General features: G+C 40.4%; 1 protein-coding gene across 2 annotated transcripts in view; it reads right to left on the bottom strand.

The window, feature by feature from the left end:
- Window positions 1-14,731, bottom strand: part of MFSD6 (major facilitator superfamily domain containing 6) — an 85,422-nt gene that overhangs the window by 25,510 nt on the left and 45,181 nt on the right. For both annotated transcript variants that reach the window (XM_037849231.1, XM_037849232.1), the window contains exon 3: window positions 1,755-1,852. In XM_037849231.1, the coding sequence (XP_037705159.1) occupies window positions 1,755-1,852 (98 nt within the window). The remainder of the gene's footprint in view (window positions 1-1,754; window positions 1,853-14,731) is intronic.

Here is a 14,731-nt window from a genome sequence, read left to right as displayed (position 1 = left end):
AGGCAAGGATCCTGCCTTATAGAATAGAAAAGAAACTAGAAGTGGGACTTCTAAGAACTGTGTTGCATATACCTTCTTGTTGCACAATTCTTTCCTGTGGTTCATATTCAGTGCTTTGTTATTTTTTTTTCAGAAGTTGTCGGTTTACAGAACAATCATGCATAAAATACAGGATTCTCATATACCACCCTAGTATTAACACCTTGCAGTGGAGTGGTACATGTGTTACAACTGAGGAAAGCACATTTTTATAATTGTACTATTAACCACAGTCCATGGTTTAACTTGGGGTTCACTATGTTGTACAGTTTCATGGATTTAAAAATTCTTTATTCTAGTACCATATACACAATGTAAAATTTCCCCTTTTAGCCACATTCAAATATATAATTCAGTGTTGTTAATTACATTCACAGTGTTGTGCTACCATCACCACCATCCTTTACCAAACTTTTCTATCATCCCAAATGAAATTCTGTAAATTTTAAGCCTTTATTCCCTATTCCCTACCTCTGTTAATCTTAAATGACACAATCCTGAAACATGTACCCCACCTAAAGACTTTTGCAAAAATTTTAATTTTTACAAACAATAATTTCTATTTTAAAACCAAATTTCCATTTTCTATATACCTGTAAACAAAATCACCTCATCAATTACACCATTGCATCAGATCTGAAAAAAAGCACCTTTATTAGTGTGTATATATTTGAATTTTAGAATAATAATGTGAACATAAATTATATCTCCTTTCAATTAGGATAGTTTTTTTTTCACCATTGCAATGATGGACTTTAATGAATGCGCTTGCATTCTGTACGTTTTATACAGATGTATAATTGTGAATATTTCATCTGGGTTAAATGACAAGAAATTAATTATGTTGATTCTGCTACATTTGCACCCTTGAGGGTTAGGGAAAATGATAATGGTCATCCATAAAGCCAATGAAATTGTAAACAATCACAGACTATTATGTTTAATGATTTGGGGGTCTGGGCTGTCACCGGAGAACCTTAACTCCATGATCTTGTACTAAAACTGTATTTTAATCATAATACCAACCATCAAAAGTTTTAGCCAACCTGCTAACAGAGGTTTTCAGGAAATAGTCTGGATTTTATCTATTCTACTCTAATCAATGAGCCTTGAATAGAAATCCATGTTTTCAGCGTGCTTAAGCCACATAGCAAGAACCTCCTACAAATCATTTCAAAGTTACATCTTCAAGGGAAATAATATACCAAAGCAAAGAGAATTCAGGTGAGGATATTTATAAGGTTCACAGGAAAAAAAATAGCCATACTATAAAGCATTAGTTATAAATCATCAGGTGTAATAAAAATAATCAAGGCTATAAAATAACCGTGAGAACAAACTTTTTCTAATAAATGTATTTAGCCTCTGCAAACCCTAAAACCTTTAAGATAAGTCCTTTTTTATATTAAAACCACCTTTGGATGTGTATGCCTAACAACTGCACGTGGGAATTTATTCTAGAGTTCTTCTGTCTTTGTTTAATCACAGGGTGTGGGTCAAATCTAGCTGTGCTGGATCCACAAATACAGAATAGCATTCAGGGTAACTGAGGAACCAACCTCGCTGACGTCACCTCTTCCTTAACAATGATTTCAAAGTCATCTAAAACAGTAGGTCCCCCCTTCCTTTGTAGAATCAGATGTCAGAGGGCACTGAGCTGTTACAGATAGCTAAGGTGGGTAGAGAAATTAATCTAATTCCAGCTGTGAACTTACCTTGAAGAACTTCCATGGGGAGAACAGTCCAGGCATTTTCCAAGTAGGAAATATAAATATAGCGAGCAGTGTTGCAAGCCAGGCCAATGTACAGCACCCTAAAAAAGCAAAGGAAAAGAAATTGGGGCCTGGTATGATGTACAAAATATGCAAATATTACCTCCTTTGTTTCTCTCCCCAAGCCATCTGTCATCCAGCAGACAGTGTTCCGAACTTAGGAGTGGAGAAGCTAATGGACAATTAAATTTAACTATGAATTCTCAGGAATAAAAACATTGCTTCTAACATATCTGCCCTCAGCCTTTTCAAAACGCTTGTTAATATAAACGCCAACATCACCGTTTCTGAAACTTAATTAGTAGCAGAGATGATGCTTTTTTAAGATAGTCTGGGCGCACTGCCATCTGTAATGACATTACTGACTTCCTTCCAGGTGGCTGTGGGATAAATATGCCAGGGACTGCAGCCGCTTCACTAGGAAGGGGGAAGGATGCGAGAAAGAAGAGACCACGTGAGCTTGAATGTGGCCTTGCTCGTAATACCAAGACACAAAGCAGTTTCACAAGGAGACCCTCAAGGTCATTGAACGTTATCATCCATTGGTGAATAACAAACCATTTGGAAATCAAACACTTTTTATTATCAATTCAATTGATACATGTTCATTATTTTTAAAATCCATGATTCAAATTATCATATGTTTACAAAACTGATAAAGATTCAGAAATCCAAAACTAATAAAGATACAGAAATCTCTCACTTTAAGGCTGCTCTCTCATTCTGAACTGGACAAGCTGGTTTGGAAGCAAATGGTGTCTGCTTTTCTGAGCAAAACACAACTGATGGTAGGGATTTCTGTTTCTCAGTCATGTTCCATTTTCTATTAATTTTCCTAACCTTAATGGTCTTTTTGTTTTCTGAACCCATGTGGATGAAAACTAAAGGGTAGAAGAAATACACCAATATGACAATCAGTGGTAATTTTCCTAATCTTGCCCAACTAATTTTTTATGTTAAAAATCATTCCTATAAACACTCTTTTTCCAACATTGAATCAAGGAAAGAAAATGCTCTGAGGCACCCAACAGGTATTAACTGTAAATAGGGAACAAAAGGATGGGGGAAGACAAAAAAAGTGTTAAAGGGAGGGGTTGGGATAGGAAATGGTTGTTAGAAGGGATTTAGGAGAGCCTCAGTCAAGTACTGAAAAGGTCTGGGTCATCTCATTCTGTGGACACTTGCGTGTTCTAGAAAAAAGTATTTGTTTCATTCCTGTTTGAGAAAACATTTGTTGAACAAATTTGCTACAGACCTCCTCCTGTTAGACAAAAAAAGGAAAACATAAGAAATTAAAAGGCAAAATCACTACACAAACAGACAATTACCCAAACCTGTGTCTCCTTTTTTACTTCCAGACCAGCCTCTGTGATGGATATAAGAAAACATATCCCAACCGACCTCTGCGATGTGACAGTGGGTGCGCTGCCCAGGGTTTCTGCGTCCCTGTCCAGCAGAATAGGGTTTTACTGCTACTGCCTGGGACAACTTGTCCTCCCTCCCCTTTCCTGTCCTCTTCATGGTGTCTCCTGCCATCCTGTGCTCCACTCCCTGGGTGGGCTGGTTTGAATGGATCACAGCTGGCACTTCCTGGAACTGTCAGGAGATATGACACAAAAGAGGTGGTCCTAGCTCCCACCATGGTGTAGTCTTCTAATGAACACCTCCACACACACTCAGAAAAAGTGCTTACAGGTGGCAGAGCTGATGACACGCTTCTCCCTTTTTCCAAGATACAACTTTAAGCACCACACCTTTGATTGTGAGAATCCTACTCTTGAAAGGGATTATCCTTCTGAGAACTTTCCCAGATACCTCCAGGCATAATTAACCCTATCTGCCACTGTTTCCTCTGTCACACTTCCTTAGAGTCCTTATCACAGTCTACAACTGTTGCACCCAGAAGATTGTGAGTTCCCGAGAGGGGAGGCTGTGTCTTTTTCATCTTTGTACTCAAAAGGAGGCTGCTTTGCTCAGGTGCTCAATAGATCAATCATAATGTAATTTATACAAGCTTATGTAAATTGATAAAATATGAGTGCAAAAAGCAGCACTGTTCTCATGAAAAAGTTGTTTTTTCAATGGGCCACTATCATAATTTTGGATGGTACGATTCTTTATTGTGTGGGTCCCATCCATTCACTGCAGGCCTTTTAGGATCTCTGACCCTTGGGTGCTACATGTCAATTTCTGAAACAACTAAAAATGCCTCTCACATTGCTAAACACCCCTGTTAAGAACCAGTGGGTGAGTCTCTTGAAACGACAGCTATTCTGGTCCCATTTTTTTTTTCCTAAAATGTCTATGTGTACATGTGCATATTCAAATTATATTAGTACAAAACCAAATCTAGAAGGAGACAGACACCAAACCATGAACAATGGTTATCTTGGAGATTTTTCATTAGAGGGCCCTTCATTTTCTAAGGAGTTTGTTTCCGTAGATTTTCAGTGTTTCTATAGTGAGTTATGTACCTTTTGACAATCATATAACAATAAAGATTTAAAAGGTAAATAACGTCAAATTAGGCATGGGAAAGACAACCATAAAAAATCTGGAGTAAACTTATAAAAAACTAAGAGTTCTGTTCTCAGATTGTTTTAAAAGTATCTTTAAATTCTTGTTCCACACTAAAGAAACCAAAACTGCAGGAAATCACAGATTAAAGGTGATTTGAACTCAATCAGCAGGCTTATTTTGAAAGAAAAGCTTTAGCCCTATAGCAAAAGATTGACAAACCTTAAAATGTTTAAGATGTAAATATGTTATGTTTTATCATTAATCCAATCATTAACCACTTCTCATTTTCTGTGCTCTCACCTGAAGCAAGCTAAAAGGCACTGCAGAATAGTAAGTATACCATTCTAACATTTATAGTTAGACTATTCCAGCATTTGGAAAGGGGGACTTACATATACATGGATGCACTTCTATGTGAATAGAACCTCTCTGGAAGGATTCACTTGAACCTCGAATCACTGACTGTCTCTAGATTGGGGGGACTTGGGAGATTGTCCCAGGGTGGGATAAAGACTTTACTGGATACCTTTTAATACTCTTTTTTCCACTGTGCATATACTGCCTTTTGAAAGAATGAATAAAAAGCAGTCACTGTTTTCCCTGTAGCTATAACCAGATACAGCCAATGATGTTTGACTCATGGTTCTCCAGCCTGAACGGATCATTATCTAGGTTTCTATTTTGACTTAAAAACAACCTAAGAACCCTAGCTAAGTTAATTTTTAATATTAATATTCAACATGAATCCATTGTGAGGTTGGGTGTGGGTAAACCATATAGTGTTCCAAAGAGTTAAGAAAGGCACATGAAAGAATGATTGCTGTTGCCATTGTATTAAGTGTCCTATTATTTCAGGGCAAAAGAAAACAATGGTCTTTAGAGATAGGCTTAAGAAAAGTGCTTGTTTGCTTCAGGATCATCAAAAAGCATATCTTACATAATGGGAACCTTTGGATCAAAACAAATGATAGAAACAAGATACTGTCATATGATGTCTTTCCTTGTCACCTATATGGCACAATCCTCTGCCTAGGTCTCTGTCCCCTAGTCACACAAACGCCAACCAGACCCCCTGTGCCACTGCCACCACCCCTCCCTGATTGTGTCATGCTGTCCTTCCCCCTTCAAGCCTCACTCAGCATCATCTGTGATCACAGCTTCACACACCCCTCCTCAGTTCTAACCTTACATCTACAACCAGATTGTATGCTCCATGGAGGATGGGGGACCATTTTGTATTGTGTTGGCTCAGTTTCATCCGCAGTGCCTGACACATATATATTCCTGACTCAATGTATGTTCATGGACTGGAGGGAGAAAATGAATACTTTACGTAGAACCTCACTCAACAAATATTTATTGAACACACTCTGTGCTGTTAGCAAACAGTGGTGAACAAGATATAAATATATACTATACCTGTATTATACTTATAGATGCATATGTGTATTAAGATACTTGTTTACAGTATAGGAATAAATGATGAGTATATGAAAGAATGAACTGACTTATAAAACAGACCTAGAAATAGGATGATTTTTAAATGCCCATATTTGGCAACATTTTTTACTATGAAAATAGGCTATGGTTGAAGATAAATATTAAGTCATTTACAGGGACAAGCAAAAGCTCAATGGATAGCTGTCTACCGTCTGCTTATTTAGGGCATCCTGAAGCACTGTGCAATGAAACCTCAACACATGTGCCCTAGCAGATAACAGGGTTCTTGGGTACCCACAGGCCTATCTCACCAGAAGAGTGAGAGCTAATAGACAAACCACAAAGCCCAGAATCAGTAGCATTCCCACAGCAACTAACCGTAGCATAGCTGAAGGGATCACCCATAGAGATCCTGGAAGCCACCAAGTTTCTATCTCCAGGTATAGGGGCCATTAGCACATCCTTGTGGCTCAGAACTTAAGAACCATATTGTATGCCAGAAGAGTGAATGGGGGGAAAAAGAATATTCATTTAGCTGTGTATATTTTATGCAGCTACCAATACTTCCTTCTATTGTTTTTGGTAGGAAAAAAAAAAAGGTAAAAGTAAAGTCTAAGTCTCTGCTGGTTTAAAATCATTCTTTGTTTGGCTGCCTTCAGAACTTTCCTCTCTAAGTGGTCTAAAAGCTGAACCAAGAGTGTGATTATTGCCGCGACAGCTGGGTCAATGTGCTAGTTCCTGGCTGTATTTAGCTCTCCATTGTTCTTTTAGTTTATCTGTCTACTTTTTCTTAGATTGTATATATCTCCAGGTAGAAACTGAAGAACATTCAAAGCAAAATAGAACTTTGATTAATGGAACCCAGCCTCTTGGAAGACACAATATGCTATTTTTTTTGTTATCATGTTTTCCATTTAGGAAAAGTCAAATGATCACCCTGTGCTGGTTTGAAACTGTTATGGACCCCAGATGAGCCATGATCATTTAATCCAATCTTGTTGGGTGGAAACTTTTGATTTGAGTGTTTCCATGGAGATGTGGCTCACCCAACTGTGGGTGATAACTTCAACTGAATTACTTCCATGGAGGTGTGACCCCACCCATTCAAGGTGGATCTTGATTAGTTCACTGGAGTATTTACGAGAGAAGCTAAGAGCCAACACAGACCCAGATGCTTGCTGATGCTTGCAGATGCTTGGAGATGTGGACAGAAGGACTTTGGGAGATGCTAAGCTAAGAGATGAAGCACAGAGTTTACCCTGGAGAAGCTAAGAGAGGACCCCCAGACACTTAGAGAGAAAGAAACAAGGATGCAGAGGATCTGAGAGAGAGGAGCTAAGACAGAGACATATAGAGAAAGCCATTCTGAAACACAACCCAGGAGGAAAGGACTAGCAGATGCCAGCCATTCTGGCAGATGCTATCAGCCATTCTTCAGTGACGGTATCATCTTGTTGATGCCTCAGTCTGGACACTTCTATGGCCTTAGAACTGAAACTTTGTAACCTCATAAATCCCCTTTATAAAAGCCAGCCCATTTCCCGTAGTTTGCATAACAGCAGCTTTAGCGAACAGGAAGAGATTTTGGCACCAGAGAAGTGGGGTGCTGCTAAGTTTGCAAATACCAAACATGTTAGAATGGCCTTTTAAATGGATAAGGGGAAGATTCTGGAAGACTTGTAAGGAGCTTGATAGAAAATGTCTAGATTTCTTTGAAGAGACTGTTGGTAGAAATATGGACTCTAAAGATACTTCTGATATGTCCCTAAACAGAAATGATGAATGTGTCATTGCCAACTGGAATGAAGGTGATCGTTGTTTTACAGTGGCAGAGAATTAGGCAAAAATTGAGTCCTTGTGTTAGATGGAAGGCAGAATTTGAAAATGACTAACTGGGATAAGTAGCTGAAGAGATCTCCAAACTAAGTGTAGAAAATGCAGCCTGATTTCTCCTTGCAGATTATAGTACAATGTGATGAAAGAGATAAGCTGAGGACTGAACTCTTGGGTACAAAGAAACAAGAACTGATGGTCTGGAAAACTCTGGGCTTCCAGAAAGTAAAACCCCAGAGGCCAGAGCCCCACATGAGGATTTAACGAAACCTAGAACCAGCCAGCCATTTCAGTACAAGCCAGGATTGGAGATGGAGTTATCAAGAAAGGATTTGTGGAAAGTCCTATTGTCTGATGATTTTGACCACTGTATGCTGCATGCCAAGCCAACAAATTTTTTGTGAGATCTGTATAGATGGAACCACTGCCAATATGGACTAAAAGGGATAGAAAAGGGACAGTTTGAAAGAAAAATTTCTTCAGAGAAGGCAGAACCATGGGAGCCATGGTCTGAAGCCAAGAAATCTTGGGCAAGGAGAGCAAAGCAACCCATGCATGTGGACAGGGTGAGTTTGCCCTGGAGGTAGAGGGTGGGCTTTCTACCTCGATGCTCAGGAAGAGTGCTGCCACCCCAGGCCTCATGGAGGGTGGGGCATATTCCCTGGGGATTGGGGAGATCCTGGCTACCACTCCATGGTTCTGAGAGGGAAGAGACTTTGCCTTGGAGAGGCAGAGTCCGGGTGGCACCCCAAAGCTTGAGGAGGGTGAGGCTGAGAAGAAGGTAGTCTCCCCAGTGCATGGATATATTGGAGCACTCACCCCAGCATTTGGAGAGAAAAGGGCTACTGCGAAGGCCCTTGGAAAGGGTTGGATTCCTGCTCTCTCAAGCCCTGAGGATAAAACATCATTCTATAAATGACTCTCAGACTTTGAAATCTAATGAAGTATGCCCTGCAGGTTTTAGGAACTGTTTTGGTCCCATGAACCTTGTCTTCCTCCCAGCTTCTCCCTATGCAATGGGAATGTTTATCCTATGACTGTCGCTCCTTTGTATATGGAAGCAGATAACTTGCTCTAAGTTGCACAGAGGAGAATGCTGCCTTAGGACAAACCACACCTGTAACTGATTTTGATAAGATTTTGTACTTATCTTTATTAATATGGAATGAAAGTAATTTTGCATTTGGAAGGAACATGTGTTTCTGGGGTCTAGGCGGTGGAATGTGCCAGTTTGAAATGTTACAGACCCCAGACAAGCCATGATCATTCAATCCAATCTTTTTGGGTGGAAACTTTTGATTGAGTGTTTCCATGGAGATGTGGCTCACCCTACTGTGGGTGATACCTTTTGACTGAATTATTTCGATGGAGGTGTGGCCCCACCCATTTAGGATGGGTCCTGGTTAATTTACTGGAGTATTTACGAGAGAAGCTAAGAGCCAACACAGACCCAGATGTTTGCTGACGCTTGCAGATGCTTGGAGATGTGGACACAAGGACATTTGGAGATGCTAAGCTAAGAGATGAAGCCCAGAGATTGCCCTAGAGAAGCTAAGAGAGGACCCCCAGATGCTTAGAGAGAAACATCTTGGGAGAAAGAAGCAAGGATGCAGAGGATCTGAGAGAGAGGAGCTAAGACAGAGACATGCCCAGAGACATATAGCCATTTTGAAACACAACCCAGGAGCAAAGGACCAGCAGATGCCAGCCACGTGCCTTCCCAGCTGGCAGAGGTGTTCCAGACACCATCGGCCTTTCTTCATGGAGGCATCATCTTGTTGATGCCTCAGTCTGGACACTTCTATGGCCTTAGAACTGTAACTTTATAAAAGCCAATCCATTTCTGGTATGTTGCATAACGGCAGCTTTAGCAAATCAGAATACACCCCTACACACACACAACATGATTTTGTTAAAAACAATTATTTTCCATAATGTGGCCTGAGGTATACATACAATACTCTGGAACGCCAAATCAGCAGTTCCACACAAGAATCACTAACTTTCGGCATAGAAATTAATTTGAAAAAGGCCTCAAGGATTTTAGTTGACCGTAAGAGAAACCTGAAGGAACTAAACAAGTTCATGAAAATTCAGGCTGTGGGAATATCATGACCAGATCAAAAGGAGATCATAATCCCACTGTATTTGATGCTGGCCAGACTGCAGCAGGAATGCGTCCAATTACAGAAGATCACTGACAAAAAAACAAAACAAAACAAAAATGCACCCAGAATAAGGAGGGGAATGGAAAAAAAGAGGAGAGACCTGGATAAAATGTTTTCTGAGAAAAATCCCTGAGGGAATTAGAGAAGCAAAGACACAGAAGGGACATTCAAGTATGTGAAAGACTTTACCTTTGAAGCGGGGGTGGGGGCTCATTCTGACAGCCCAAAGTCAGACCTGGGAATGGACAGTGAGGGAGAGCAGCACTCCCTCTTTTCAGCGGGTCTGGAACCTAAAAATGTGAGCCTGGAACTGCCTGGGACCTCCAGGGTGGGCCTAGGTCTGAAGCCTTCCCAAGAGGAGACAGCACTAATAAGATGGATAGACCTGAGTTCTGATCACATCTTTTAAGACTGGGTGAAAGCTATGCCTCAGGCCAGTCACTGGACTTTTCAGTTCCATTAGACAACACATTCCCTACTTTGCTTAAGCCACTTTGAGTAAGGTTTTCTGCCACCTCAACTGAAAGTGTCCTAAGTGACACAAAATCTTAGCTATGTTGTGAAGCAGCAAGTTACACATCACTGGAGAGGTCAAGCAAAGGCTGAGTAGCCGTCAGTCAAGGCAGGCAGGGAGGGGGTCCTCACGGGAATGAAGCCAGGCCTACAAGCTCGCCAAGGTTATTTACAACTCCCAGGTTCCATGATGTTTTAAAGCCCCCAAACACAGAAGACCCTGAATCAGCAAGGAAAATTTCAACTATTCTCACTATACTTATGCTTTCTAAAATAAAAAATTAGACTCACACTCTAGATAGATTTTCTAATATCCTTGAAAGAAAGGTTTTACTGGTAGCCTTCAGTTAACCAGAAAAATAAATTAAGAAGAACCTACCCATCCTGAGCTTTAGAATTAGCTGACTCTGTTTTATTGAAAGAACACATGGCACATGTATGTTAAAGACCCAGAAAACTGGTTTCAGAAACAAGTCTGCTGTGTGTGTGAGAGGGGGGTATATGGGAACTCGCTACTTCCAGCATGTTGTTTCTGTAAACTCACAATTGCTCTAATAATAATAAAAAGTCTGGATATAAAGGTCAAACATTTTCTTGCAGAATGCTTTAGGAAATGAAACACTCAATTAGTGAATTGTTATTAAGGATTTTTTAAAAACATAGAGAATATGAATAACTTGGGGGCAGGAAAGGATAAGGAAAATAAAAACGCCATTTAAATTCCAAATAAAAAATAACATTTCAATCAATGTTACTATGAAACAACTCCAGTATAGCTTAAATATATATTTGTGTTACCATAGGTTATCTAGAGCTGAAAAACTTTAAGTACATCCTAACAAACTGATTTAAGCTAGTGGGAAAACACTAAAACCCAATAAATAAAAATGGATAAAGTAGAAATTAAGGATTTCAATGACCATGTATTTATTCTTCAGCTTGCACGAATCAACATTTAATGTGGTTTCAACAAAAGATTGCTGTTAAATGGGACAGGTTATTATTAAATGGGATAGTTTGAAGCCACTTCCACATAAAGCAAGATTTAGTAAAGAATGCCAATGTTTTCCAAGAGCCATTTAACTCGTGGACCAGAAATACAGCATGTGATGCCAGTGGCAGCTTCCCCGGGCCTCTAAAGTCAGAGCGAGTCTGCATCCTTAAAGGAGGATTATTTGCAGTTTGTATAACCTAACCTGGCCATATTTACTCATTTGTGTTATCTAGGGGATTGCTATTTACTTTTCCTGTGGTTGATGTAAAATGAAAGGCTTTTACAAACAGTGCTGATGAGTGCGCTTCCACAGTGGACAGTGCAGTGGGGCGTGTGCTTGGCTGAGGTGATGGAACCTGTGGCACAGGGACGCCAAATATGCAGTTTTAGAAGGATCAAAAAAGCATGTAGAGACAAACTACAAAACATCATGCAAATAGCTAAGTTTGCCATTAAATAAAATGCAAATATTTTAGGGGAGCAGCCAGGCTTTTCACAAATCCAGTCTGAGCCAGTACATGGAGACGGGCCTAAGGTTGAGGATTCCAACTTCCATTCAGGTCAACTGACTTGGAAGAAAGGAAATTTCTCTATAGAGATCCCAAAACTGCAATCATAGATCACAGCCCCTACGACCGGCCAGGCGGTCTGCTGTCACGTCACGGCCTGGACTGTGTGAATGAACAGCGGTGCACGCTTCCCACCCACCAGCAAAAACCACTCAAAGGTGGAGTCCTGGGGGATGGGAAGGAGGCAGGGAGGGTGAGGTGAGGTGTGCTTTCTAACATACTAAAGCCAACCAAAGCAGAAAGTTCGGTCATGAGACTCCGAGCCAAAAGAGCCCAATTATTAGGTTCAATCCCCTCATTTTATAGGGAAAAAATGATAGGTTTTGTTTCTTGTTTGTTTGTTTTTTGTTTTTTGTCAATTCAATTTTAGAGATATACTCACATACCTTACAATCATGCACAGTGTTCAGTTGTTCACAGTACCATCATATAGTTGTGCATTCATCACCACAATCAATTTTTGAACATTTTCATGACTCCAAAAAAAAAAAAACCAAACAGAAATAAGAATAAAAATACAAGCAAAGAACACCCAAAACATTCCACCCCCCAAGTCCCTCCTATTTTTCATTTAATTTTTGTCTCCATTTTTCTACTCATCTGTCCATACACTGGATAGAGGCAGCGTGAGCCACAAAGTTTCCACAATCACACAGTTGCACCATGTAAGCTACACAGTTATACAGTCGTCTTCAAGAAGGCTACTGGGTTGCCGTTCAAGTTTCAGGTATTTCCTTCTAGCTATTCCGATACACTAAAAACTAAAAAAGGATATCTATATAGTGCATAAGAATAACCTCCAGAATGTCCTCTCAACTCCACAAAATGATAGTTTTTTGTGGATGGGCCACAAAATCAGACGGCCAGTAGAAGGTCCACGTCCGCGCCCCGCTCGTCCCATGGTGCTCTTTCTGTAGGTAGTGACAACATGCCATGTTCCTCCTCCAAGGTCCCGACACAAAGTCAAAATTAGACAAGGGCTTGAAGAAAGAAACACCTCTAGACTGACTCAAAGGAGACAGTGTCTGACAGTGCTGGTGTGGTTATGCCGCTGATACAGCCGTGCATTTGTATTAAGGAAGTTGAAGGTATGTGTAAGTTGGCTTTAGATGATGGTTAACATTTTAAAGCATGATAAATCCTTAGGAGGAATGGAGTAAACAGCAAAGTAGAAAAGCAAATGCCATCCAACAGCTGTGCAATATTCTGGGTCACAGAAGAAAAGTTTACCCAGAAGCAAAATGTAGTGTTATGCAATGAAATGGGCCAAATGATGATTTCTCCTGAGGCAGCCCTAGGAACTGCAGGTGTCAGTGCCGAGGCCAGACCCAGTGTGGGCCAGAGCTTCCACCCTCCACCCCAGGCTGGTCTTAGGCTGCATCAGGCAGGCACTGAAATCAAATAACCAGAAGCTGACTGCTGGGCTTGGACTTGGAGCAGAAAGTAGGGGGTGGCAAACACACTCAAACAGGACTGTGAGGGGAGAGCAGTGGGACAGGCCACAGGGAGAACGGCAAAGACAAGGGCTGCTCCAGAGTCTCCATCTTAAAGGGTCTGGTCCCACTAGAGTCTCCAGACCTGTCTGGGAAGTTTCCAGAGCTGGGTGATCTTTTCCGCTCTTTGACCCTAGATGCAGTTCCAGAGAACCCCCTGTGGAGAGTCTTAACCAGTTCTGAGATATTTGGGTCCTCTCCCTCTCTTTCTCTTTTTTTGACCTTTCACTAGCTTTCAGACTTAATTCAATCTGATCCACACTCACAATGCTAAACACTCTGTCTGAAGTGAAAATTAAGTTATGAATTTTGCAAGCAAGAAAAAATAGTGTAAATATAATTACAATAAACCTCTACCCCAAGCTTGTCAATGGCAAACTTTTATGAATAGGAATTTTATTCTGTTATTTTTTAAAACAGGGAACTCTAACTGAAGAACAGGTTTTGATCAAACCAGTCCTGTCCCTCTTTTTGTGACATTAAGGAGGAAAGAGCATCAATAAGTGGTCTTGAACAGGCCCCTCCCCAAACCCATCTCCATACTAGCATTTCTATAATGTTCCTCAATTGCTTACCATTTTTTCCATCTTATAGCTCACTTATTCCTGCCAACAATCTTGTGAAATAGGAAAGGCAAGGGTTATCCTTAATCCTGTTTTACAGCTGAGGAAAATCAAGACCCTGAAAAGCTAACCAAGTTGCCAAGGTCATGCAGCTATACAAATTGCAGAACCAGCTAGGTCTTCTGCTGTCAAATTCCACGCCCTTTCCACTGTTAGCAGAACCTCCCCCCCCAATCATAAGAACTGTGGGGAAATTTTAAAGGTGCTCTTTTTCAACAAAAAGGTTGATGTCCACTCTTCTCCAAAATCTTGTATCACAGAAGTTTGCTTTAATATTCTACCTATGTTTAAAACTAATTAGATTTCTAAAAAAAGTCTAACAAAAATAAAGAATAATTTAATTAGTAGTAACAATATACCAGTTTTCATCTACTTTAATGACACTAGCATTACTATCTGATATTTTGAAAAACAAAGGGATTATAAGACAAAAAACCTGGGTGAAGATCCTGTCCCACCACTCGGAAGGGTAGATCTTGGGCAAGTCACAATCTGTTCCTTTCTAGGCTTACAGAGTGGAGCTGCCCAACCAATGTACAAGGAATGTGAACATGTGCAGAAAAATAAAAGTTTGCCACTCCTGGACTTCCTCCTACTATTGTTCCACTCATGTTAAGCCACAGGTCCCGACTGCAGTCTTCTCTAACTCTTGAAATCTTCGGGAATCCCAGCACTCTATTCCCATAGCCTCACCCTCTTCTTGCTCTGACTACCAGTTTAGGTAGGTTTCTTCATCTTCAGACCTATCCTGGGGTCCCATGAACCCT

Source organism: Choloepus didactylus, chromosome 9 (genome assembly GCF_015220235.1).
Source record: "Choloepus didactylus isolate mChoDid1 chromosome 9, mChoDid1.pri, whole genome shotgun sequence".
Taxonomy (NCBI): Eukaryota; Metazoa; Chordata; class Mammalia; order Pilosa; family Megalonychidae; genus Choloepus; species Choloepus didactylus.
This window is presented reverse-complemented; position numbering and strand designations above follow the sequence as displayed.